Source organism: Stegodyphus dumicola, chromosome X1 (assembly GCF_044657685.1).
Source record: "Stegodyphus dumicola isolate Sdum_Otavi_A_Nest chromosome X1, ASM4465768v1".
In the NCBI taxonomy this organism is placed as follows: domain Eukaryota; kingdom Metazoa; phylum Arthropoda; class Arachnida; order Araneae; family Eresidae; genus Stegodyphus; species Stegodyphus dumicola.
In genome coordinates this window covers 26978007-27004181 of record NC_140780.1, presented here as the reverse complement: position 1 = coordinate 27004181, position 26175 = coordinate 26978007, and the positions used below count along the sequence as shown (strand labels likewise).

The following is a 26175-nucleotide window of genomic DNA, read 5'->3' as shown; positions in this document are numbered from 1 at the left end:
TCTGCAGATGATGGTCAAGAATTGTCAATAAGTCACGGTCGTGCTAACGTTTTTTTCCGTACTCCTCCAATTGCAATGCAATCGTAAACCATTTTATTTTTCGGATGCTGCCTTTGCTTAATGTAGCGGAGTTACGGAGCCAGTTTTTGTCGTACGAGATAAATCACACTTTTTGTATATATTTTATAATGCGTATAAAATGTTTTCTAAATATAAGCATTACAGTTAAGTTTATTAGAACAGTTTTATATATAGGTGTCACAGTAAGGACCGGTGAAATATACGAAAGGCTAGATTTCGTAATTTTTGCAATTCTTTTAAATTTAATTTAAAAGGGCAAAGGCATGAACATTTGAGTCATTTAAAACATTTCTATGGTTGGAAATTTATGTCTACGACCAAGGTTGTAAAAAAAAAGGTTGAGAAAATTTGAAAAAAAAAAAAAAAAAACTTTTGTGGGCAATGGTGTATGTAAAAGTTATGTCCACTTCCATGCTTTCCCGGAAGAAACGTTTTCAGAAACGGTCCTGTTTTCACGCTCTTTGGACGGGATAGGTGATAACAGTTCCTATTGCAGCTTTTTCATTCATAATCAACGTTAAATCCAAAAATATGATAGGAGGTTACATAACTGTGAAATATGTATGAAATGCCATTACGCTCTCTCCCTTAAACTTCGTGTTCAAATAATGTTAGATACTATACTGATATCACATATAAATGATGGCTGACGCAATAAAGACGGAAAAAAAATTATTGATTACAATTCAGTGTTGTTGCTATCTTGAGACATGGCCAATTCATAATCAACGTTAAATCCAAAAATACGATAGGAGGTTACATAACTGTGAAATATGTATGAAATGCCATTACGCTCTCTCCCTTAAACTTCGTGTTCAAATAATGTTAGATACTATACTGATATCACATATAAATGATGGCTGACGCAATAAAGACGGAAAAAAAATTATTGATTACAATTCAGTGTTGTTGCTATCTTGAGACATGGCCAATTCATAATCAACGTTAAATCCAAAAATACGATAGGAGGTTACATAACTGTGAAATATGTATGAAATGCCATTACGCTCTCTCCCTTAAACTTCGTGTTCAAATAATGTTAGATACTATACTGATATCACATATAAATGATGGCTGACGCAATAAAGACGGAAAAAAAAATTATTGATTACAATTCAGTGTTGTTGCTATCTTGAGACATGGCCAGTTCATAATCAACGTTAAATCCAAAAATACGATAGGAGGTTACATAACTGTGAAATATGTATGAAATGCCATTACGCTCTCTCCCTTAAACTTCGTGTTCAAATAATGTTAGATACTATACTGATATCACATATAAATGATGGCTGACGCAATAAAGACGGAAAAAAAATATTGATTACAATTCAGTGTTGTTGCTATCTTGAGACATGGCCACGTCAACTGAACGTAACTATGTAAGCGAAAATGTCTGGCTAACCTTGGATCAGAAATTAACCTCTCCACGGGAAATCAAAGATACTATATTACATGCAGTCTTGATGAAAAAATAAAATAAAAAAAAAAAAAAGTTATGATCTAATCTCGAATTATTGCATTAAACAGTCTCCCAGCAAACACATTGCGTTACTTGTTAACACATTTAACCGCACGCTTCAGAAGTTTTCACTTCCCACATCAATGAGAGGATGCCACTACCATTGCTTGCTTCAAGCCAGTAAAGGACCCTAAACTACCTAATAGTTATAGCTCCATAAGTCCGCTTATTGCTAAGAGATTTTTTAAAAAGTCATACTTAGAAGGCTCCAATTTCGTCTCGTTTCATAAAAACTACCCTACTGCAATGCAAACCCATAAAATTGTTGATTTATTTTCAAGTTCTGTCTAGTGAAATTATCAACCATTTATACGAAGCTCGGCCATTATTTTTTGAGGTGTTATGCATTTTAATCAGAGTAGATGATTCTTTTTTCAACAGAAAAATAATTAGGGAAGGTGTTTCGAAGGGTTCGGTACTAGGGCCGACTTAGCTCAACGTCTTCTTCAACGATCTTTGAGAGATATTTGATAATAAAATTGCTGCATAGGCTAACGACATGATAGTCCAGTGTAATTTTTGGAAGATTAATATAACACTTCCAAATGCTGCGACATTTTATTCAGTAGGTGTAGGGGGCCTACCAGTAGCCGAATGGTTAAGAATACTGGTAGTTCGACCTGGCTTGGATTCGAACAGGTTGGTTGCGTGGTTGTGTTTTGTGGTTTTACCCATGTGTGTGTGTGTGTGTGATTATGACAAAGCCTCGAGGGCTATCTGCCTAAGAGGAGGGATGCCTTCGTGGAGGATTTTCTAAGGGAAACTGGCTCGTATACACGTTACACATGGGGAAAACCACGAAAACGCCCATGCAGCCAGCCCGTTCGCGGGATTCGAACCTAGGACCGAAGTACCAGTGTTCAGCGACTTTACCGCTCGGCCGCTGGTGGGCCTACCCATGTGCGACATGAATAAGAGCTAGTTTACCTTAAAAAGACCTCCACGAGCACATCCCTCCTCTTAGGCAGATAGCCCTCTTGACTTTGCCATATTCAAATAACTTAACCTAACCGCAGGTATAGCAAAAACTAAAAGATAAACGCTATCGTCTACATAAATAACTACCTGTTGTGAGCTCTGCTAAATAACGGGTGATCCAAAAGTGGCATATATCAACTTATCAAAAATTGCAGAAATTACGAAATGGATGTTATTGGCAATTGTTTCAATTAATAACACATTTAAACGTTACTACAAATATATCACTTGAAATTTCAGTTGCTAGTTTAAGTACACGATTCGAAATACCAGTGTTCGCCGATTTATCTACTCGGACGCTGGTGGATCTTATTGAAAGAAGATCATTATCTTTATTTTCCTTTATGCACTCAATAATAGAATCTAAACTTTACCAGGGTTTCTTAAACATTTTTCAGTCGCGACCCCCTTTTATCACTGAGAATTTTTCGCGACCCCCAGGACCCCATAATATTTACAAAAATTTTGTGGGACCCCCATATGTATTGAGCAAATCCGACACAGGCGTGAGTGAAACTGTCAATTTTTTTACTTGTACTGTAATATACTATTGCAGTTTTATGTCATTTACTTTAATTTGTAATTTTAAAACATAGAACAATGTGAAAATTTTAAATAAGTAACAGACGAAGTGGCAGCATCACTTGCAAAGCAAGGAAAATAAACGTTTATATTGTAAAAAGAATGCGTCGAAACGTTTTCGTTTTTTTTTTCATTGTCTGTATTGTCTTACCTTTATCTAGTTATTTTCAGATACATTGTGTAAAAATATTTGGTGATTGTAAAATTATTATAATAAGTTTAAAGAAATATCAAAACTGCTAAAATTTTTGACGACCTTCTGCTGCAGGCCCTGCGATCCCCCCGCCGGGTTCGCCACCCACAGTTTAAGGAACCCTCGTCTATACAATAGTTTACAACAATAATTTTTTTTATTTAACTCTTTTCTTCCCGCTGAGCTCTTTTGATAACTAAATGGCTTTAAGTGCGAATAAAGAGAGTGGATTAAAAAAATTATATACAAATTTTATGCAGATATACAAGAACAAAAGTCTGACGTACATGTCTTAATTAGCCCTTATATAAATAACTACCTGTTGTATGGCATAGTTATTTCCTTATAATTACGTATTGTTCTTTAGATCAAATGTGAGTACATAACAGTGTAACAAACAAACAGAATTTGCTGTTTGTTTTCCCTTAACCGAAGTTCAATAGGGTCAAGCATTTAATTTTAAACTCCGACACAAAAGGTGTACAAACGTATGTATATTACTTTATATGTGCCTTTAATGCAAACTTTTTTAAAATTCGATTTCAGGTTGTTGAACTTAACAAGTTCACGCGGAAGAAATGATTAAGAAAGAGAGCATTTCCTACTTATTTAATAACTTTTTCCTTAAAAAAAGAAAGTTTTAACTTTCTTCCGGATTGTCAAATAACTATTGGAATTTGTAAATAAAGTCTTTAATCTTAACGAGTGATAAATGGAATGCGTCCTTCTTTAAAGACAGTAAGACAAGAATGAAAATAAAAAATAAAGACTTAAATGTATCAAGAATACATTTATTCTTTCGTTCAGACTGAGAGATTTCCTTATGAAACGGTATTCTAAATTTAAATGGTTAAATTAGTAAATGATCACTTGAGAAACAATTTTTAGCTTAATATATCATTTTAAATTCTAATAAGATTGGTCAGCAGAATGTTATTTTATTTGCTTTTAAATAAATTTTCAAGCGGCGTTTCGATTGAAGCTGACTGCTAAAAATATATTCAAAATAAAAGAATGTACTTACAGATATGTGTAAACTAAAAAAAATATGTTTATAAATAAAAAGATACAAATTTAGCATACATTTTAATGAAACAGAACATTTAAAAATCTATCAAATTTATTTTCTAAAGCACATTACTTGTTTAAAAAAATTCTGCTTATGCCGTATCATATTTGCTATAAGGTCCAGCTGCTGCCAAGCGGTAAAATAACTGAAAACTGGTAGTTCTGTCCTGGCTTCGATTCCAGGTAAACGGGATGACTGCATGGGTGTTTTCGTAGCGTTCCTCATGTGCAACGTATATATAAGTCAGTTTCCCTTAAAAGGTCCTTGCCAAAAGCAGCCCACCTCTTCTACAGATAGCCCTAATATGCGTCACTTCATAATCAGCTAAACTTAAATCATTTGTTATATCATGTTTTTTCCTTTGAATCCAAAATGAACTACAATAAAAACCTTGCCGCGCGCTGATTTGCGGAGAGCGATTTTGTACATACGGCGTTTTCTTAATTCTGTCCATTTAATTTATCCAACGCAAGAATTTCATTCATACCCAGTACGTTGCGAAGCATCGGCTGCTTTGCCGTAACAGCGTACTTTTTATAAGTGATTATTCACGCTCGTTTCTTGCAACCTTGTTTGTCGTTGTCCCCTAGCTGAGTGGCTCAGCAGAGTTTCGCTCGTATCACTCACTATAGCAGAGCTGTAATCACGTATTTATCAGTACTTATCTTTTTCTCTTTTTGTATCAGTATTTCAATTAAAATTTTAAATAAGTTGAAAAATAACATACGTGCTTCCTCGCTTGCAAAAGAACTAGATTTAAACGAATCAAGTATAAGAAAAAGACTAGGAAATTAAGAAAAGATTCGGTCTAGTGCAAAGCTTGAGGCGGTACTTCGGCAAAGGTTGCTCAAGTTTCAGGAATTCTGTAATGGGTAAAGACGGAAAAAATATTAACAGCTTGGATTGACAAAGCAATTGGCGGTGAAAGATTTTTCAGATATGGAACATGGATAAATCCTAGAATTAATCGAGAAATAACGAATAAAGAACTGGGTGATCTTACAACACCAGCCGGCTGTGAAAGCAGCGATAGTGAAAAAGAAGATAAAGTGCCTTTAAGTTACAAGAACTTAAGCGAATTGTTAAAAAAAAAAAAAAAAAAAAAAAAAAAAGCCTAGAAACTACCTTATTTTGCAGTGGAGACTAAGGAAATAATATTAATGAAAAAAAAATTAATAAAAAGACATTTAATGAGAGGCTTTGAAAAACTCTGCTTCCCTTACTACGAAATTTTTAAAGATTTACATCATTGTTCCAAGCAAAAATTTCTAGCTTTTAAGAAGAAATAATTGTGTCATATATATACTCATTAAGCAATAAAAATCCCTTTTAGTAACATTTATTTCAGTTTTACCTTTTAATTACAACTATATTTATGTTTGCTTAAATGCTACATACTTTCATAATTTGCATTATACCTAACAGATTTTTTTGCATAGAAAGCTAACTTTGCGGAACGCGGTTTTGACCATGCTCGCAATATATCAATGGCGTAACCACTGCACTCGGAAAGGGTTTACTTTAATCGACAAAGGAAGAAATTGGTCGCACTTTACGTGCTAACAACATCCATTAGAAAACAATGCTGAAACCTCTAATTTTGTTAATTCAAGTATGTCGCACCAGCAGAAAAAATGCGGCATGCGAAAAGAAAAAGATGATTAAGTAACGTTGACAGTAAAAGTTGCCTTTCAAGGTTGGAGAAATGGGTGACGTTTCTTACTTCAGTAGGTGCTCTAATATTTTTCCTTAATTTTGCTGTAGTATTCCTCCTTATTATTAAGCGTTAGTATAACTTCAGAACACTAATGCATTTATGCATAGTTTTTTTTTCCTAATTTAAACTCTCGTTCACAGATGTTCATTACTGGAGTAAAAGTGAAAGCATACAAAACAGAAACAGTAATTATTTTTTTAATGATTACTGTTTCTGCAGTAAGTTTCTTTTACAAGACTGTGACTGCAGTAAGTAATTTTCTTTTACAAGACTGTGACTGCAGTTTGAATTTTTTTTTTTTTTGAATAAATACTGCTTTGAATAATGTGGCAATGATTTGTTAATAATGTAAACCAGTTACTATACTAGGAAAGAAAGCTGGCAACTGAATCAATGTTTAGAATCCAAGAAGAGGTTTAACTTTTACGTATCATAAAATATATCCAGAGCCGGATTTAGACTTGCTGAGGCCCTAAGCTATTTGAAATATGGGGCCCTTTATAAGTCTTTTATACTATATTTTAATACTATATTTATACTATATTTAAAATTTTTGGGGGAGTCCTAAGGTATAACTTGTGTAGCTTATACGTAAATTCTGCAATGAATATATCTGTTTAGAAACTTTTGAACAGAAAATCTTGAATTTCGGTGGCAAGAACCACAAGGGTAACAGAACAGCAAGCATATTTAACAGCTAATGTTTATAATTTCCATCCTGAATCATAGAGTTTTGAGATATTTTGATCAACGTTTCAGATAATCACGTTTAGTGTTCAAAATGCCCATTTTTTTCCTTTAATGCGAAATAAGATTAAAACTAATCTCAAGCACAAAAGAGAAATCAAATATTGGCTAACATTTTATTAATTTCTTTCAAACTGAATGCTTTTTTCCGCTGCTGAAAGATATCAGTGATTATTCCAAACACCTCCAGTGTTGCAAAAGGAATCCCTCTGGTGAAAATACTCTGGTAAAATTTAAAGGTGAAAGACAGCAATGGTCATTTAATTTCATTGCAATAGCGTTTGATTATTTCTTATTTGCTTGGCTTATGTAAGAGTAGAGCATCTTCCTCTTGCGTAATCTAGGAAATTCCGTGAAAAAGCGATTACTTCGAACTTGACGTAGCAGTCTGCCACTCATGCGTTTAGGGGATCACTGTAGCTAATAAGACAGGTGAATCGTAGAATTTAGAGCAAGAAGGAAGAAGGAAAATGCGAAGAAATTATGAGGTCAAAAGTAAGGAACTGGAAACTGAAATTGTATTTTTTTCGTGCCAAGATTTGATTTAAATGGGTCCTATTTGTTTTCATTTTCACAGAAAAACTACGGAAAAATAATTCGATATTTTGGGACTGGCACGTGCTTGCCTTAAAGCAGAAGTTACAATATACTGTGTTATGTTTAAGAATTGAAGCTTTATTCATGGATATTTACTTTAAGTTTAAATGGACACTAATAGACTAATTGACTAATAATTAATAGACTATTAATTATTGACTTTAATTACTAGATTTTGTTAAACAAAATGATGTACACATTTTGTTACCTTAGGTGATTATTATAGGTTTCAAACATTCTAGTTGAAATAAAGCTTCTAGCTAAGACGGGGATAAAGAAATACTGTAAATATGCATTTTGCCTTGTTGATATTTATATTTCATACAGCACACTTGATATGAATAGCACGCAGTTTCAATACAGAATAAATATTATTCTATGAAAGCAATGGTATATAAAAAGAAAACATATTCATGTGTGCGCAACAATGCTAACAAAAATGCTTCCCTGTGCGTTAGAAAAAATCAAATTTTTAAAATATCTCTGCATGGGATTTTTATTCAGTATTTAGGGAATAGATATATCTAGATGCAGTTGCGAAATAAAGAAACGTTTTACTAATATACACCAGAGTTCAAAATTAAGATAATTTTCACATTGGAGATTTTTTTAAACGGTATTTATTGAACAAAAGTTATAAATTTTGCCTCCAAACAAAAAACGCAAATCTTTGTTGAATACGGAGTATACGGAGTATTTGTTGCAGCGTATACGGAGAGTGTAGGCAGAGTATTAGGGAAGGCTCATTAAAAGTGCACATAGTATTTTTCGCGCTTCGTTCCTTCAAGTCCCTAGCAATCTGCACTTGAGACTGCCCTGTTTAAAATCTTCCGACGATTCTTCACCTCTTTCCATCATTCAGACACCTCTGTAGCCATCATTCATACCCATCATTCAGACCACTGTTTCCATCATTCAGACCACCTTAGCGACTTTCGTGGGTTTTCCCCTTTTCTAAGATTCCTCTTCCCTGTAACATTTGGTAAAACTCAAAAGCAGACATTTAAAATAAATAAATAGAGGTGTCTGAATGATGGAAAGAGGTGAAGAATCGTCGGAAGATTTTAAACAGGGCAGTCTCAAGTGCAGGTTTCTAGGGACTTGAACGAAATGAACGCCCATCGTTCGTGCACTGCTGAGGGAAACAATTTAAGGATACTGGCTCCATAAAGAGAAAGCCTGAGCAAAGTCTTCCAAAAGCCACGACGGCCAATGAAGATTGATATTTGTTCATTCCAGCAAGGCATAATAGGAGACCTAAAGCAGCTCTTCACCTCTCTCGAGATCAGAATGTGGCCATATGAAACTTAGTTACAAGGGCTAAAGTTGCCACAGAAATACATAGGAGAGGTCTGTTTGCAAGAAAACCTGCTTTTTTTCGCCAAGCTCATTTCTTTCAATAAGAAAGTTCGTTTATCAAGGCGCAATGAGCATGCACTTGGACTAAGCGTAAGTGGAAACAGTTATTTTCGCATACTCCCGATTCAACCTTACTCCTCATCTCGATGTACTGTCATCCGGAGAGAACTTGCTGCCCGTCTTCCAACATCCAAGAAAGGGAAAAGTAAGGCAACGGAGGTTTGATGGTCTGGGACAGGCATCATGAAGCACGGGAGCAGAGACCTTCATGTCTTTGACAGGGGCTCTGAGGTGTAAAGAAGAGGTCCTAGAACCCCATGTTTGCATTTTTAGGGGTAAATTTAGCTTCCGATTCATTTTTATGGAAAAGAACTCTAGTCTTCATAGGGTTAATTTGGTGGATGATTTTCTGGAGCGTGAGATTATTAACTGGATGAATTGACTAGATCAGATCTGCGGATCTAAAGCCTACAGAACATATCTGGAACCCTCTTAGAAGGGTATTCCTCCTCCCCAAAAAGAACCCTTCAGGATCTGAAAACAGAGTTGTTGCAAATTAGGTTAAATTAGTTATGTAAAGCAAAATAACTCTCAAGGGCTATATCCTGCGGGAAAAGACGTTTTAAAGGAAGGTGGCTTGTATTTACGTTATATGGGAGGAAAACCACGATAGCTGCCATGCAGCCAACCTGTTCTTCGAGATTTGAGCCCAGGTCGAATTATCACTGTTCAATGATCTCACCGCTTTCATTGCTGCAGGGATGGAAACGACTGCGACAAAGACTCATAAACTATCTCATTTTCACTATGAAGCCAGGTTGGGAGATTTGTATGACTATTAGAGGGTACCATATCCTTTATTAGCCCCCTTCTTGTTGTTCTCGCAACCTCTCTTTTCGACCTTCTTGTGCCGATGAGCCTTGGGTGCCATCATACGTGCGTATCGTGATTGCTGCACCACATACATTTTTTTATTATATCAACCTTTACCTATACTAGATTTCATTAAAGTATATTCATTAGTTCTGGAAATAATCTACAAGATATGAAATTTCTTTTAATGTTAAATACCAGTGCAGACGGTAACGTTTCACTTATACGACGGGGGCTCAAGTTTAGGCAACGGTGTCTAAGTTAAAGTGATAGCGAGTTAATACGTGTTAAGTAGTAACGTGATTTTAAATGAAACAATGGAAACGACTTGAAGACGACTGCTTGATTTTTCCAAGAATAATTTATATCGGCAGTAATAATATATAATTAATTTACAAGGATAATTTATATCGGCAGCCTTAGGTTTGTTTAGCAACATAGTGATAGCTCAGTTTTCTACCTTTTATCCCTATGAAACTATAATTAGTACTCTTAAATCTCAACAAAATTACTTTTATAATTCATACCACGGGAAAAAAACTTCATAATTTGCATGATTTTCTTCATAATTGCAAAATGATTTTGAGGAATCGGAGTTGTATACTGGGCAACTGAACAAAATGAAGAATTTGAAGAAAGAGAGACAGCATTTTTAATGGAGCTTCCATAATGTCCATATAGATATTAGCAAGCATAACAACACACATGTTGTTGTACAAGCATTAACAACACACTACAAACGAAAATAAATTATCCAGTTTAGTGATGATCAATGATTTATTTTAATTTCCCTCGTTTCAGATCCATAATGTTGTGCATATTTAAGCACATCTCTATGAAGTTGAAGCATTATTCAAAAATATATTTCTAGCTAAGAAAGATCAATACGCTTTCTTTAAGGTTTTCGTGAATTTCTGAGAAGGTCGTCTTCAACCAAAGAAGTAGCGGTGATAACTAGTTTTTCTTGTTAATGTTAATTTTATTTTTTAACATTACTGAATTAAAAATCAATTGCAGTCCTGGAGTATTAATTTTATTCTGGGTTTTGAGAAATAATATTGCATTTGAACGTTAAGTTATATTAATAGATTACGGTTAAAAACTCTAGGACTATCTGCTTAATAGAAGAAAAGGGATGTTTTCCGAAAGAACTTTCTAGGCATTATTTTGGAGAAAATTATTTCTTATCTTTCACTTATTCCATGTATAAATACAAGCCACTTCTGTTAAGAAAGTTCAAAATAAGATCTTTTGTTTCTAAGCGACCTAATCGTTACGTTTCTAAACTACAGTTAATCAGCCACCTCTTTTTCAGCATAGTTTAAAGCAAATCCTATTAGGCAGTCGAGACGTTTAACATCTAGTAGCGTTACCTAGTACCTAATGAAAACCTTTGCGTTACCTAATATCTCGTTATTTCATTTCATGATAATTTATTCAGTTATTATAACTACTAACGGCCACAAATGTTAGTTTTTAGCTCAGCTAAAAGTTTTACTTAGATTTTATCATTAATATCATCACAATGCAGCAACAGAAGTAATATTGAAGTAAAATTAATTGTAATATAGACTACTTTGAATTAAAAAAAAATGATAGCTTTAACAGCATTCCTTCCTTTCACGAGATTACTCAACTCATAAATTTTCTTTTTGCAACGATTACATTCTTCGTTCTTTTAGAACCAATTTAAACATTTTTGCACAAATTTTCATTTGTCGTTATTATATCTGTCTTTCACAATGCACATGCATTACTTCTGCAAGTGCATTGTGAAAGACAGATATACTAACGAGTATTCTTTTAATTTAATAAACCGAGAACTTACATTTTATGCTTTTTTCATTTTCAAATGTATAAAATGAAAAACTAGTGGGCATTTGAAATGCCAATAAAAAAGGATGGAATCGTGCATCACTTGAAATTCAGCTTGTCTTTTGTACATATGCAAAAGAGTGGGGGGCCAGCTTCTGAGCATAATAGGGCCAATTTAAAATTTTAAAATTATGCTGACTCTACAAGTAGCATACTCAGCTTTTTCAGCTAATATTTAGAAATAATCCTGAAACGATACTCATTGCGAACATATAAATTAAGTATACACCATATACACATATACCCACTCTCTGTATAAAAATCCTTAAAAATTGTCAGAATAGGTTTTTCTGCAGTGGAAGGAAAAAGAAAAATTTAATATACTGGAAATCGTTAATTGATCACCAATCTTTAAATTTTTCAAAGTTAATTAAATTGTTTAACAGTGGAGCAGCACGCTTATTAATAATACTTTTATATTGTTCAACCAGGTTATAAATAAAATATATATCGTTTGCACGGCGAGTTGTTATTTAGATATATTAAATTATTTCCGACATGGGCTTCACATAAAAATAAGGATGAGAAAAACAATAAACCCAATTTTTCTAAAGAAAAGAACTAATTTACTTGATTAGAAAACTATTATTTCATGTATATAAATGTATAAAGCCTCACCGAATAAAGAAGTTTACTGATCATACATTTCTATGTGTATATCTCTCACAGATCGGAGATTGTTTTAAATGTGAAGGATAAGGGTGGCACTAAAAGATTACAATAAATTTTATTTACCTTACCAGGGCTCGCAGTTCGACCTTGTTGTTTTAACTATCATATTTTGAAACCGAACCAGAAAATCAAAATTTTATTTGAGATACAAAAAATTAATTCATAGCCACACTCTAAATTTCCTTAAGTATGTTACGGTTTCTAATCTTGAATAATATTTATTATGTGTCTCGGAGTTTAGAAAAATTATAACTTAACTAGTGTAAGAGAATAATTATAACTTATTTTATGTTTCTTGAGAAATTAAACTTCCTCTCTTTCGCAATGAGTAGCTGCAAGGAGGAGATAAAATTTTAGCATCGTGTGATTTCCAGTCTTTTACACTGGTTTTAAAAATCGTGACATTCTGATTTTGTTAGGGTACTTAAACATAAACAATAATATTAATATTACAAAAATAATACTTTTGCTCTCTCATGGTGTTAGATAATTTTATTTTGAGAGCTCTTACTTTAAAGAATCATACAAACTCGGTACGTTAGGATATTTCCTCTTATGTCCACTGATACTTAATTTAATTATTATTATTATTATTATTATTATTATTATTATTAAATAATATTAAAGTATTTAATTGCTTTATAACTTTTAATTTTTACAATGTTTCTTTTTAAAATTGTTTCACATTTTTAATATGTTCTAAATAGATTCTCTGCATGCACAAAAACGTTGCTTATTTTCGAATGAAATATTTCTTAACTTCTTGCCAAGTTGCATTATATAATCCCACTTTTAAAGGTATATTTGAATAACTGTGAGAAAATATTTTGTTATTATCCACCTGATTAAAAATATTTTGGTTTTGCCATATTTAAAAATAATCATAAACGTAATTACATTATTAATGAATTATACTTTTTACTGCAAATTTCTGCCGAACTTCATATTCCTTACTCATCCGAAACTGTCTGTATGCAATGAATCTGAAATGATCATCCGAAATGATTTGAATGCGGAAAATTAGTTGAAGTAATATTGATTCAGATAAAAATGAAAAATACAAATGATGTAAATAGAATAACTCACACTTATTAAAAATATTGCTGTTTAATTGAATGAGGCAAAGAATACGAGACCTATTTTCGGAAGTGAAGGGATGCCTTGAGGTAAATGTTCTAAGAGAGCTGACTCGCATTCACTTTGCACATGAGGAAAACCACCGAAGAGCTCATACAGTCAGTTGTCCACCGGAATCAGAACCCTGTTTTGAGCTACATTGTTCGGCTATCTTATCCACTCTGTCACCGTTGGGCCGTTGTGTAAAGGACACATATCTGACAGCAAAAATACTGCCGAGGGTTAATTTAATTAGCATTATAACAACAGATAATATAGCAGATATTTGTAGGTGGCGTTATGGAATTCAGAAGCTGAGAAATTATTTTGTCATGGAAGGGGATGACTATATTAAACATAGCTTTATTTTTGATATAACAGCATCGATACTATAATTACATACAGCATTTGGGGCACTACTGGCCATAGTGTGACATAGTAACTTTCGGGGCAGTTTTTACCTTCATTCACATCTTTGTGTTGTTTCCTAAAATTTCTTTTCATATTTGCTGTCAAGTTATTCAGTTTTATATACGTTATTAAGACAGTATTAGAAATGTTTTAAGGCATAACTTCGAATTCAGTGGTTTCCATGTACGTAATGTGAATATCGTTCACATTAGAAATGTGGAAATCTTGGTATAACGGCTATTCTGAATGATTTACCAACCATGTTATTCGAGCTAGAAAAATTTATTAATTTATATTTTCTGCTCTTTTTTTATTTATATCCTTAATAGTCTGGGTATTGTCATTATTAGTCGTAAGATAAATTACATTACTGTATCAGTTATGCAAGTTTTTCCTGATATGAAACCCTATCAGGTGGCTAAGTGGATAAGATCCTTAAACCTAAGTTCAGTTCTGGACGAACAAGTTGCTAATTAGAGTTCTCCCAAAGTAAAATGTGAGTAACAGCTTCTCTTATAAAGTTCTTCCATGAAGGTATATGTCGCCTCATGCACTTTGCTTAAATCGAATAAGCAACAAACCGTCATTTGATTAATGTGAGACCATATATCGACTTTTATGTAGATATATGCATGTTGTTATTTCTGCTCTATTACACGAGCAAACAAAGTGAAAACCTGCATCGTATAAAAAAAACCTTTCTCTATAAAGAATAATTCAAGAAACTTCAAACAATTCATTACTAAAAACCTAGCTGTTTTTTCAATAATATCAAAAATTTCATATGGTAGTCAGCTTACCGTTGATTTTTAGCACTTAAGGATATTGGGAATCAATTGCATTAGAGGCTATCAAGAGTAAAGAAAAACGGGGAATAATCTCTGGGCTATATGCTCTTTCTCAATCAACTGAATAAAAATGTACCCATACCTTTCATACCTTTAGCAGATGATTTCTACTAATGCCCAGGAAACGAGTTTCACTATTAATGGGCTAAGTACCAGCAATTAGGAGGTCCGAGAACAATTTTCTAAGCTACTATTCGAAAACAGAGCAACTATTAAAATTATAACCACAAAATTATAACTGAAAGCAAAGATTACCTACGAAATAATATTGATCAAAACACAGTCGTAGTTGAACTATAAAGAAATGGAAAAATTAAGCTAAAAATGTAAGGAAATGCTGAGCTCTATTCTGTTGCTATTTTTTAGACTACTTCTCTTGATCTGAACACTAAACTCTTTTCTAAATTACCTTTATCAATAAAGAATATATTATGGCTATTATATACTGCTACGAAGTGTGCCTGTGTCGTAACTCAACCATAGTTTGTTACTTTAAAATAGGCACTTCAAAATCTTTTCACCTTCCCTTAGTTACGAACGTAACGTCGCCACCGCTCAGAATGGTAATAGGTAATCCTCTTTCTTTCTACAAGCTTTTACGTCGTCCAGTACCCAGTTTCGGAATTCAGCCTATTACATCATATCAACCTGAGCCTTCTAATGCTCTCACTATCTTCGCGATTCTGGATGATGAAGCTCCTCAATACTTACATTATTACTGTTTAAGACAGCTTCTATTTAAGGTTTTCGTGCTTTTTGTATTATTTAACGTCATTTCCCAGCCCTAGAACACTAAAAGAATTTTCCTGTGTAAGTTAATGGTAATTACATACAAGGTTTATGTAATTTCTGCAAGAATTCCTTGGAAGCGTTCTTGTTTCGTTAAGCAGTGGAATCCAGTACTTGAAATGATGATAATTAAATCAAAATCAAATTATTTTTCTTAAAGGATTGAATTTGAAATTGCAGACTCAAAGAATATGATATACTTGAAGTTTGTATGAACGCAACGTAACTTATGAATTAAAAAAAATTAAATCTTTACATAAATCAATAAAACTTAGCGGCTAAAAAGTGTAGCTTTTTCAAGCTTTCAAAACTAAATTCATCTGTTAAATCAAGGTTATTAAATAGTCTACAGTGGTATAGATATTGTTCACTAGAATATTAAATCTAACCAAAGAAGCGAACTACTAACGCAATCCAAAGGCTAATCACATAATAGTAATAATTTTCGTTACCAACTAAATATTTCTTCATACGGCATTTCGAAACATAAACTCACGAATTTCTTTATAAGCTGCCGAGTGGATTAGGAAATAGAGCAAAAGGCAGAAATACAAGCGACACTTGTCAAGCATGAAAGACATCAAGCTTTCGGAAGGATTTAAGCTGTTTGTCATCAAAAAAGCGGTGATGCATTTATTTATAGGTGTTTTTATTTTGACTGATCAAGTCAAATGAAGACTTGATCAGTCAAAATAAAAACTTGGAAGTCATCAAGAGTCAACGATAGCCAAGATTTATCAAAGACAGCCAAATCGCGATCTAGCCTTTGTAAGGAAGCTTCATTAGTGTTTTTATCTGTTAGAAGCCTGAAGAAGTCTTCTTGATGTAGTACCCCTTGATGTTTTTTTATCAAAAATTATCAAGTTCAAAATTATTTTCACATTTTGCCTCCCGTTAAATCGAAAGAAATTTTCCATTTAGATCTCATTTAAGTAGATGCTATTATCTATTACTTCCGCTTTTAAACGCGTTTAGTTTCTCTTACGATAAGCATGTTTCATTCTGTTTTAAGGCCCACCAGTGGCCGAGCGGTAAAGTCGCTGAACACTGGTAATTCGGTCCGAGGTTCGAATCCCGCGAACGGGCTGGCTGCATGGGCGTTTTCGTGGCTTTCCCCATGTGTAACGTGTATACGAGCCAGTTTCCCTTAGAAAGTCCTCCACGAAGGCATCCCTCCTCTTAGGCAGATAGCCCTCGAGGCTTTGCCATAATTACACACACACACACACACACATTCTGTTTTAAGCCAGCGGTCGAGCGGTAAAGTCGCCGAACACTGGTAGTTCGGTCCGAGGTTCGAATCCCGCGAACGGGCTTGCTGCATGGGCGTTTTCGTGGTTTTCCCCATGTGTAACGTGTATACGAGCCAGTTTCCCTTAGAAAGTCCTCCACGAAGGCATCCCTCCCCTTAGGCAGATAGCCCTCGTGTGCTTTGCGATAATTAAATACACCAACACCATTCTGTTTTAAGCTGCAAAAGAGATTTTTATTCCATTATCTACGACTTGAAAATTATAACACAAATAAGTTCGGATCCCTTCATATTGCTTTAAAGTACTTTGTCTTAAACAAAAGCATCACTTTTTAGATTTAGATTCTATTTCCGTGCTTGCTAGTTACAGATTGTTATAATAATAGACTATAATAGCCTCATTAAATAATACAGAAATAAATAAAAATACAATACAGTATTTCTTCAAAATGATGACACAGTTGCATAAACAATTAGCAGCCTAGGTCAACATCCAGACAAATACAATGTTTTCTTTTAGTGTTTTTCAGCCGCTGTCAGATTAGCAAACTCTTAAAGGTAACACACGAAGCCTCATGCAAGTGTTTTCTTCCTTACTGAATTTATATTTCGGTTACTTTTCAATTCTTGCCATTAAAAACCTATTACTTTCATCGATGTTTTATGACTAAATATAATTTTAAATGGTCTAGTTAAATTAGTGAATGGATTTTAAACAATATCTTACAGAACACAATTTGCTATTAATGTTTTGAAATCTGACCCAATTTTTAGGAACCAGTTAGCGGTAAAGCAAGTATTGGTCACAATCGTCTTGGTACATGACGGAGTATCAAATATCGTCCAGCAACTGCATCATAAGAAAGTGAAACTGAATTAATAGCTTGTTGCTAATTAGTTGAAAGAAGTTGAATAAACTATGTAGTATTTTATTTCGAATTTGTAGCTCAAACGTAATAAAATTTCTCTTTCCTCCCAGTTTGAGATTGCAAAAATGTATTCAATATATGCTGTCATTTATTATGAGTTTAAGATTTTGTCGCGTCCTTAATTACTGAATTATTTTGAAGAAAAATAATTAATATAATCAAGAAAATTTCTACTGTGAACACTCAAAAATGTTTCTTACTCTTCGGTGTAAACGTTTAGTTTATGAGAACTCATTTTCTAGAAGATTATAAATGATAGATAAGTTTAGTAAAGTACTTGTTAAGAAAAGTATTTTTTACAACTAACTGCAACTTTTTGTAACCAAAAAAAAAAAAAAAAAAACCCACTTATAACGCCGTTTCTCTTACGGTGTTACACTTTAAGGTATTTTTTAAATATGAAAATACCTCTTCATAAAAGTTTATGAATAAATTTTAGGCTGTGTTTGGAATATAGATTGATTATTTTAGCATAACAGATTGAATATAAGGATGTTTTTAATAACTGCTTTTGCGCTGTCGAAAATATATATTTACTATTTTCATAACACATTGTTGTAATTACCAAAAAAGATTGGCAAAATATTTCTTCTTTAGATTTTTTTTAAAGTTTTTGCATTTATTTCCTGCTTGCAGCCGTTATGGCAATGAGCCTAGCAATCAGAATGCAAAATAGCTCAATATCGCTTAAACACTTGTTTGCCAATTCTTGAATTTAAACTCGCTTTTATTATACATTACATACCGTAGATTCTTCAGATTATCTGAATTGCTCCATTTGCTTAATAATCCACACCTGTATATGACTATTTCCTACCTATTATTTCCTGGTATTTTCTAAGGATTTTATTTGTATATTCAGCTTCTCGAGGGATAATTCCCGTTACATTTTCTTTCAGTTCCCATTTACTCTGACATAAATATAAGACAAAAATTATTTTGCATGGAAGTTATGCATTTTAAACTTAAGATAGCACGTGTTTAGGAAATAAATATTCAAAATCTACCTTCAGCCGTGCAGTTCATGAATATGTGGGAAACTACATTACTCCATTCTAATTTCTTAAAAAATATGATAATAATTCAGTTTATATTTATGGAAGTGATCTTAAATTTCGATTTTAAAGTATTTTATAAAAATACGTACATTAAAGCAATTCTTTGTGTGGACGCAAAGTCCACACAAAGGGCAAATGGGCAAAGAGCACACACAATGGGCAAATTTCGCTGGTAATTTAATTAAGTTAATAATTAATTGACTAAATTAATTAATTTGACTTATTTATCTCTTTTTTTTTACATTTAATCATAAGATATTTGCTGTAAATGCAGTTTTTAGCAAATTTGAGTCACTTTATTTTTATTTGTTGAGAAAAGATAAAGAGAGATTCTTTAAAAATGTTTTAATCCATTATTTGTTTAATAACTTTTGCATAAAATGTTAAAAAAATTAGAGATGTAGCTATGTAGAGACATAGCTAAGCATGTATGTAGAGACATAGCTAAGCATGATGTAGCTATGTAGAGACATAGCTGCTTAGCTATCTAGAGACATAGCTAAGCAGGTTTACTTAAAGCTATATAAAATACAAGAATGACACGTTCGCAATTACAAAATAACTGAAATAATTTTTTTTTAATAGTACTGAAATAATAATTCTTTTCTGCTAACATTTCTTAAATAATAATTCTTTTTCTGATATATTTCTAACCACGTGTTGTTACACTATGCGGAAGAAATAATTTTTAAAGACAAATGTTCAGATTATTTCAAGTACTCAAGTTTCGCACTTGCAAAACTCAGTTTTTCTATTTGACATAAAATAAAAGAAAGCATCAAATTAAAAATTTCATAAAAATACTGATAACATTTTTCACGTATTCAATCGGAAATCACAGTATTAGTACGAATTCTAAGTTCTAGCTTTGAGAAAAGACCATCATTATGCTAGAAGGACAAAAACAGGTGAAAATGAAATATAGGTTCAAAACATATTCCTAATTTAATCCAAGAGAAAGTTTAAAAAATTTTCCTGAAGATGCATGCATTGCAATTACTGGAGTAGCCATTCTTAATATACAAAGCGACCGCTTAATCAGTATGGAGGCTAGTAGAAGGTGGTTATTGCGCTGATGGGCTTCGATTCAAACCACGGATGAGGTACGGACGTTTCCAACTATAATAATGCCGTTTTAGGACGGTATTTTGGTTGGCGGAGGCTAATTGCTATTGCCAATGGGCCCCGTTTCAAATGCTGGACGTGTGTGTGATTATGGCAAAGCCTCGAGGGCTATCTGCCTAAGGGAAGGGATACCTTCGTGAAGGACTTTCTAAGAGAAACTGGCTCGTATACACGTTACACATGGGGAAAACCTCAAAAACGCCCTTGCAGCCAGCCCGTTCGCGGGATTCGAACCTCGGACCGAACTACCAGTGTTCAGCGACTTTACCGCTCGGCCGCGGTGGGCTCAAATACTGGAAGATGCATGGAAGTTTAACCGTAAGTGTCATCGCTGAATTAAAGAAAATATCTCTATCGAAAATTTCTCTGATAAAGGTTGTAGATACATTAGGATGTTTGATGCAGGAGACATGAAATATGAGCAATGCTCTCGCCAGGACTTGAATACGTGCCTAGTGTGCTAACCGCTACTCCACGAAAGCAGGGAGAAAATACTTTATATCTCCTCCATTTAAAGGACGACTGGAGATTAGTGGACCCAGTCGTCAAATCTAGGTGGTCAAGAATCATCATCCATCACCTTTTTAGTTCGTCGTCACTGTAGAGACATTAGAATTTTTTATGCAGAAGACATGAAAAATGAGCAATGACCTCGCCGGGATTCGAACCAGGACCTCTCGAATACGCGCCGAGTGTGCTAACCGTTACACCACGAAGGCATGCTGAAAGCAGGGAGAAAATACCTTATAAGGTTGGTGATGGGAAAACAGATAAGGGACCCTCGGATTCTATCCCTAAAGGTGGATATTAGGCAGATACTGCGATGGAATTTCAATTACTCCCTGTGGGCTTTGTTTCAGTTAGGTAGTCTCATCCAATCCGATTGTAGCGATAATGCAGAAGGAAGGCACTTGAAATCCATCGTTGTGAAAGTCCTCTGAAGAGATTTTTTTTGGTACAGGAATTAGAGTGCGAGTCCCAGATGTTTCGGCGATTGCTTTCAATCAAGAGTGAGGCAGAGGTGAAAAAAAATTGTAATCTTATCGATGAAACTCAAGCCCATAGCCAGTAAAAGGCAAATCTCTCTAATCTGCTCTTGATAATTTATAATGCTGCCTATGTAAGATCCTAAGCAATAACATACTCGAATTAAACAAAAAAATTCTAAAACCAGTGGAAGTGCAGTCATATCTCATTCCACGAATTTCGCGAAGTCCCGAAATAATTAAACAATCTTTTATTGGGTTAATTTTTTGGAGTGGGGATTTGAAAATTGTCTAAATTTTTTTGCTCAGCCTCAAAACTATCGGCTGGCAACGTATCATACGTTCTAGGGTCTCTCCATCTCAGATGCTAAATTCGAATTAATAATTAAACTTTAGTTTACGAATTTCTGCTTTACCAATAATTCTTCGAAATAGGATTCATTCATACGTAATTCTAGTTAACACATTTTTTTTCAATGGCAGATTGTGAACAATTACAAATGCAACCCAGTCCATGAATCTATACAAGGCCAGATGTGGTGGTCTCTTTATTATGGAGGCACCTAATAGGTGGGCCACCATCGCCTTTCCTACATGAAGGGACGAACAGTTACAACCATGCCTTCTCCAGGATTCGAACCCAGGCCCTTCGGCATTGTAATCAGCTTCCCTGACCACTACACCGACTGGGCGGCACACATATTTAACTGTGCTATAAATGATTAGAACAGAAATTGTCTCCATGGTTCTGTCATTTAACCTTCGTATGTCAGAAATTAGAATGATTGTCAAACGAAAAAGGTTGGCGTACATAAGAAATAAACAGCATCTAATATTTAAACGTTTTGATTCCCTCATTAAGAGAATGGCTAATGTTGACCGTAAAGAAATGACTAAACTTGTGAATTCATGATGTTGAATGTTAAATACCTAAAGAGTAACTACTACATGAATGTTTGCTTTCTTGGTGCAATTCTTACGTTTTTCCTACTAATGTCTTTTGTAAAAAGAAGATTAACGTATTATATCAGTAACTGTAAAATCCTGTTTTCCTCAAGAATGGAAACGTCAGAATAAAATAGGTTTCCTATAAATGTTTTTATAAAAATCTGATTTTGATGACGTGTAGTGATGCTTGCTAAATTTTTTAAATGGTTAACGCAAAGGATATATCAGTGATGGGGAATAGGAAAATAAAATTTCTGCAAATAATTTTACGCTTCTTTTAAAAATTTCCAGCTGCTATGAAAAATGCACCTAAAATAATTTAACTTACATTTTATTTGATGGATATATATATAAATTCCCTGCTATATTTATAAGAGATTTTTTGTAGGGGCATTTACATTTGTATGCCATTTTTTTTTAGATTGAGAGAAAATTTTATAGAAATATACACCAGGCCGTTACTAAATTGATGGCTAATATTGTTTTTGCTTTTATGAGAAGTTAGGCAGACGGAACGATTTCGATTTAAATGAAGCCGCTGATTCTGATAGCGGCTGGTATAAGTTCTGAATCTTCAGGTTCCGGAAACGTTTTTAAGGAAAGAGAACTATTGTAGAGACAATAGGATTTTTTGGCGCTGGAGACGTGAAAAATGAACAATACCCTCGCCGGAACTCGAACCTGGACCTCTCGAATACGCACCGAGTGTGCTAACCATTGCACCATGAAGGCATGCAGGAGAGAGAAAATACCTCATATACTCCCCCTTTTAAAGGGTGACTGAGGATTAGAAGACCCAATCGCCAAATCCTGACGGTGAAGAATTATCATCCACTACCATTTTAGTTCGGGCGCCACTGTAGAGTCATTAGGTTACTTTGATGCGGAAGACGTGAAAAATGAGCAATGTCCTCGCTGGGAATCGAACCTGAGCCTCTCGAATACGCGCCGAATGTACTAACCATTACACCACGAAGGCATGCTGGAAGGAGGTACAAAATACCTTATATATTTCCCCTTTTAAAGGACGACTGGGGATTAGCGGACCCAGTCGCCAAACCCTGGTGGTGAAGAATCATCATCCACCAACTTTTAGTTCGGGCGCCACTGTAGAATCATTTAACATTTTTTCTATGGCAGGAACCTGAAGAAATGAGCAATGCCCTCGCTGGGACTCGAACCTGGACATCTCGAATACGCGACAAGTGTACTAAGCGTTACACCACGAAAGCATGCTGGAAGGAGCGAGAAAATACCTTATACTATGCCAGCCACTTTGAAAATCGATACGTTTATTTAAAATTAATTTATGCCAACCTAAATTTTCTTCCTTTAAATATATATGATACGTTGACGTATTTCTCTTCCGTATAGTTATTTCTTTGTTTTATCTAAAAATGCATGCATCTTTCTATTGCGTCTATAACGGAAGACAATCGTATAAAAAAATTATTTTTTAAAATTCTTACTGTATTTCCTTCCTGTGCTAATTAAGCACAGCCGGATTTAGATTAGATTGCTACATACTCAGTTAATCTAAAATAAATATCAATAGACTAAATAAATAATTCTGTTGATAACGCAAATCGTGTAATAGTTTAAGAGATATAGTTTAACAAACCGAATACTTTGAATTCCAGGTATTAAACAGAAACTAACTATGGTAAGGCTAATTCCATTTAAAGTAAAAGAGGAAAACGTTATTCACATTTACAGGAATATTTGTAATTTGCCTCACATGTAAGAATGAAAGCAATTTATAATTTTTGGGTTATAATTTTTTAACCCAAAAATTATAAATTGTTTAATAAGTTATTTAATTATCATAAGGCTCAGTATTATCATAAGACATATTTAATTATCATAAGGCTCAGTATTATAATAAGGCATATTATCAGTTACTCAGTTACATTTGCAGAGGAACTTCCAAGGAAAATTAGTTGGTATTGTTATTTGTTAAGGTAAGAAGACTAATCTACGTAAGTAACTAAAAATTTAATTCTCGTGCTAATCTACACCTAGTTTCGCAAACTTAAGCGTATGAAATTCGTTAACGTTAAACTTCGAACTGCGTTTTTGATTTCTTTAAGAGTGGAGTATAAGAGTCACTTGTATTCTTCAATAACGTGAGCTTTTTCTTTTTTTTCTTTTTTTTTTTTTTTTTTTTTTCTTTCTAAAATTTTTAAATCTAGTCTCAGATAACGTAGCGTCCCATTTACGAATGTCCCAAGCAAATTAGTCAACTATGACAATTATCGTTATTACTTTTACTTCGTTTATTGTACAATTTGTTCATCTACTTTGCTATACATACAAACTAAACGATTGTTATCTTAATATGTAAGTTACTATTATCATTTGGCTTCTTTTTCAATGCACAATATAAAATTGTTATTGCTTTTACAAATTGATTGACTCTCATTCAGCTGCTAACATATATATGAAAAATTATATAGAGAATTTATTTAAATTACATTTTTAACAATTAGAGATCAGATAGATCTACAAAAACATCTGGATATCAAAATCAAACCAACAATTCCATTGTTAGGAAAGTTCCAAATGGTATTTATAAACTCTCATTTTTATCATTGTTATGATTTTATTTCCTACTAGTAATACTTCATATAAACTTCTGTTAACTGACTTTGTAAAGTTCTGAAATGATGCCGAATCTCATTTTGACATGACCTCAGTGTTGAAATTAGCATCGTGCTTAGAAACATTGCTTTCAGATTTCTTATCACTAGTTTTTCCAAACGTCATTTAACTTTCAAATTTCATATGAGAATGTATTAATTCTTCTTCTACTTTTTTTTGCCTCCAGTTACTTAAGTTCCAATTGCATATAAATTTTACGATGCATGCGACTTTTTGAACAAAAAATTCCTTCTTTAGAAGTATATACCCAAACCAAGCATCCTACCCTCTCTATCTTAGCGGAAACAAAAAGAACTGACTTGGGGCACTTTGAAATGCCAAATGTAATCAAGCCATGTCCTATACATGCTGGAGTAAACAATGAGGCAACTTTATTAAAAATGATAATTAAATACAGTTGTTTTATTAGGAAAATTGCGTATAATTATCATTCAATGAAGTTGAATTTTTTTGCATGGCCCAAGAGGAGTGACGTTTATTTAAACATACTAAATTCGTGATAGCTAAGCTGTAAAAATTTTAGTGATTCAGAAATGGTACAAAGCTTTTTAATACATTATTATATTCATAAAAGTGAAATGCACGCTTATGCTAGATTATCCAATATATTTTTCTTACCTGTGACTATAGTGTACCAGTTGGGGTAAGAATTGGAGGGAAAAACTGGAGTCACATATTCCGCCTTGACTCCGTTGTCTGCCATTCTTTTAAATCCAACATATGAGGAATCATTTAAGTAATCCCAACGCACTCCATCAACCAGCACTAAGATAACTTTCTCCGTATCCATTGGAAAAGAAGGATAACCCATCGATCCAATTATTCCCAGTAACAAAACAAGAACCGCCGAGAGCATCGTACCTACCGTTGTCATCGCTACGACCGAATGAGTGCTCTCTTTCCTCCATCATCCCAAAACCATGCAGTTGGCGAAGCGATTTGGCAACAAGTACGCCGTTTTTGGCTTCTTATTTGATAATACTTTCCTTCTCTGCTTGAATAGTTATTATAAGTTACTAGTGAAAATCTGCTGAATTTTATGGCCAATTCAGGTTTAAAGTTATGTTGTGTGATCTTATATCACATTATTTATTTCTTGATACTACACTTCTACAAAATACAAGACACTTTATAAAGTTAATCGGTTTGTAAGTTAGATTTTTGTCTATTTTCTTAAATAGATTAAACCTGGAAATTGTAACTGTAAGCTGGAAACTTTAGATTAGCCTAGGTCTGCGCGAACTTCAGAGTGAACGGGTCTGCGTGAGATTAATGGATAATTAATAATTGAAGCCAGCTGCTGCCATTACTAAAATTAATTTATAATTTCGTATTAATGTATTTAGTTAAATTCTTTCGAAATGTTTTACCTGTAGCCAAAAACGCATGGGATCAATTATAATTGAATTTTTATCGAAATGTACGACAAACAGCAGTTAGCTGGGTATTAAAAAAACTGTATACATGCTCATCCTTAAGAATTCTATTTTCTGCCCAAGTCATTTTCGACGTTACTTGACTGTAAATTCTTATTTATCACCATAATTTTAACAAACTCTTTCATAGTCATAATTTATCAGATTCAGCTGCATTACATAATGCAATGTGGGATGTTAATCAATTAATATAAGAAAGATCTTTAGGGCCGCCCAACCGTGATAGTGGTTAGCGTCGCTGACTGCCGTACCAAAGGGCCCGGGCTCGAATCCCGGAAAAGACATGGATGTTTGTAGATGTATAGTGTCTGTGCGGCATAGGAGGACTCTAAATATGACACTTACATATACATA

At 33.7% G+C, this 26175-nt stretch overlaps 1 protein-coding gene across 1 annotated transcript in view; it reads right to left on the bottom strand.

Annotated features, from left to right (window-relative positions):
- The window catches only part of LOC118186158 (glycerophosphocholine cholinephosphodiesterase ENPP6-like), a 59224-nt gene extending 33946 nt beyond the window's left edge, over nucleotides 1–25278 (bottom strand). Inside the window, exon 1 of the mRNA XM_035356217.2 lies at nucleotides 25004–25278. Coding sequence (XP_035212108.1) covers nucleotides 25004–25259 — 256 coding nt within the window. The 5' untranslated portion in view covers nucleotides 25260–25278. The remainder of the gene's footprint in view (nucleotides 1–25003) is intronic.
- Nucleotides 25279–26175: the final 897 nt, after the last annotated feature.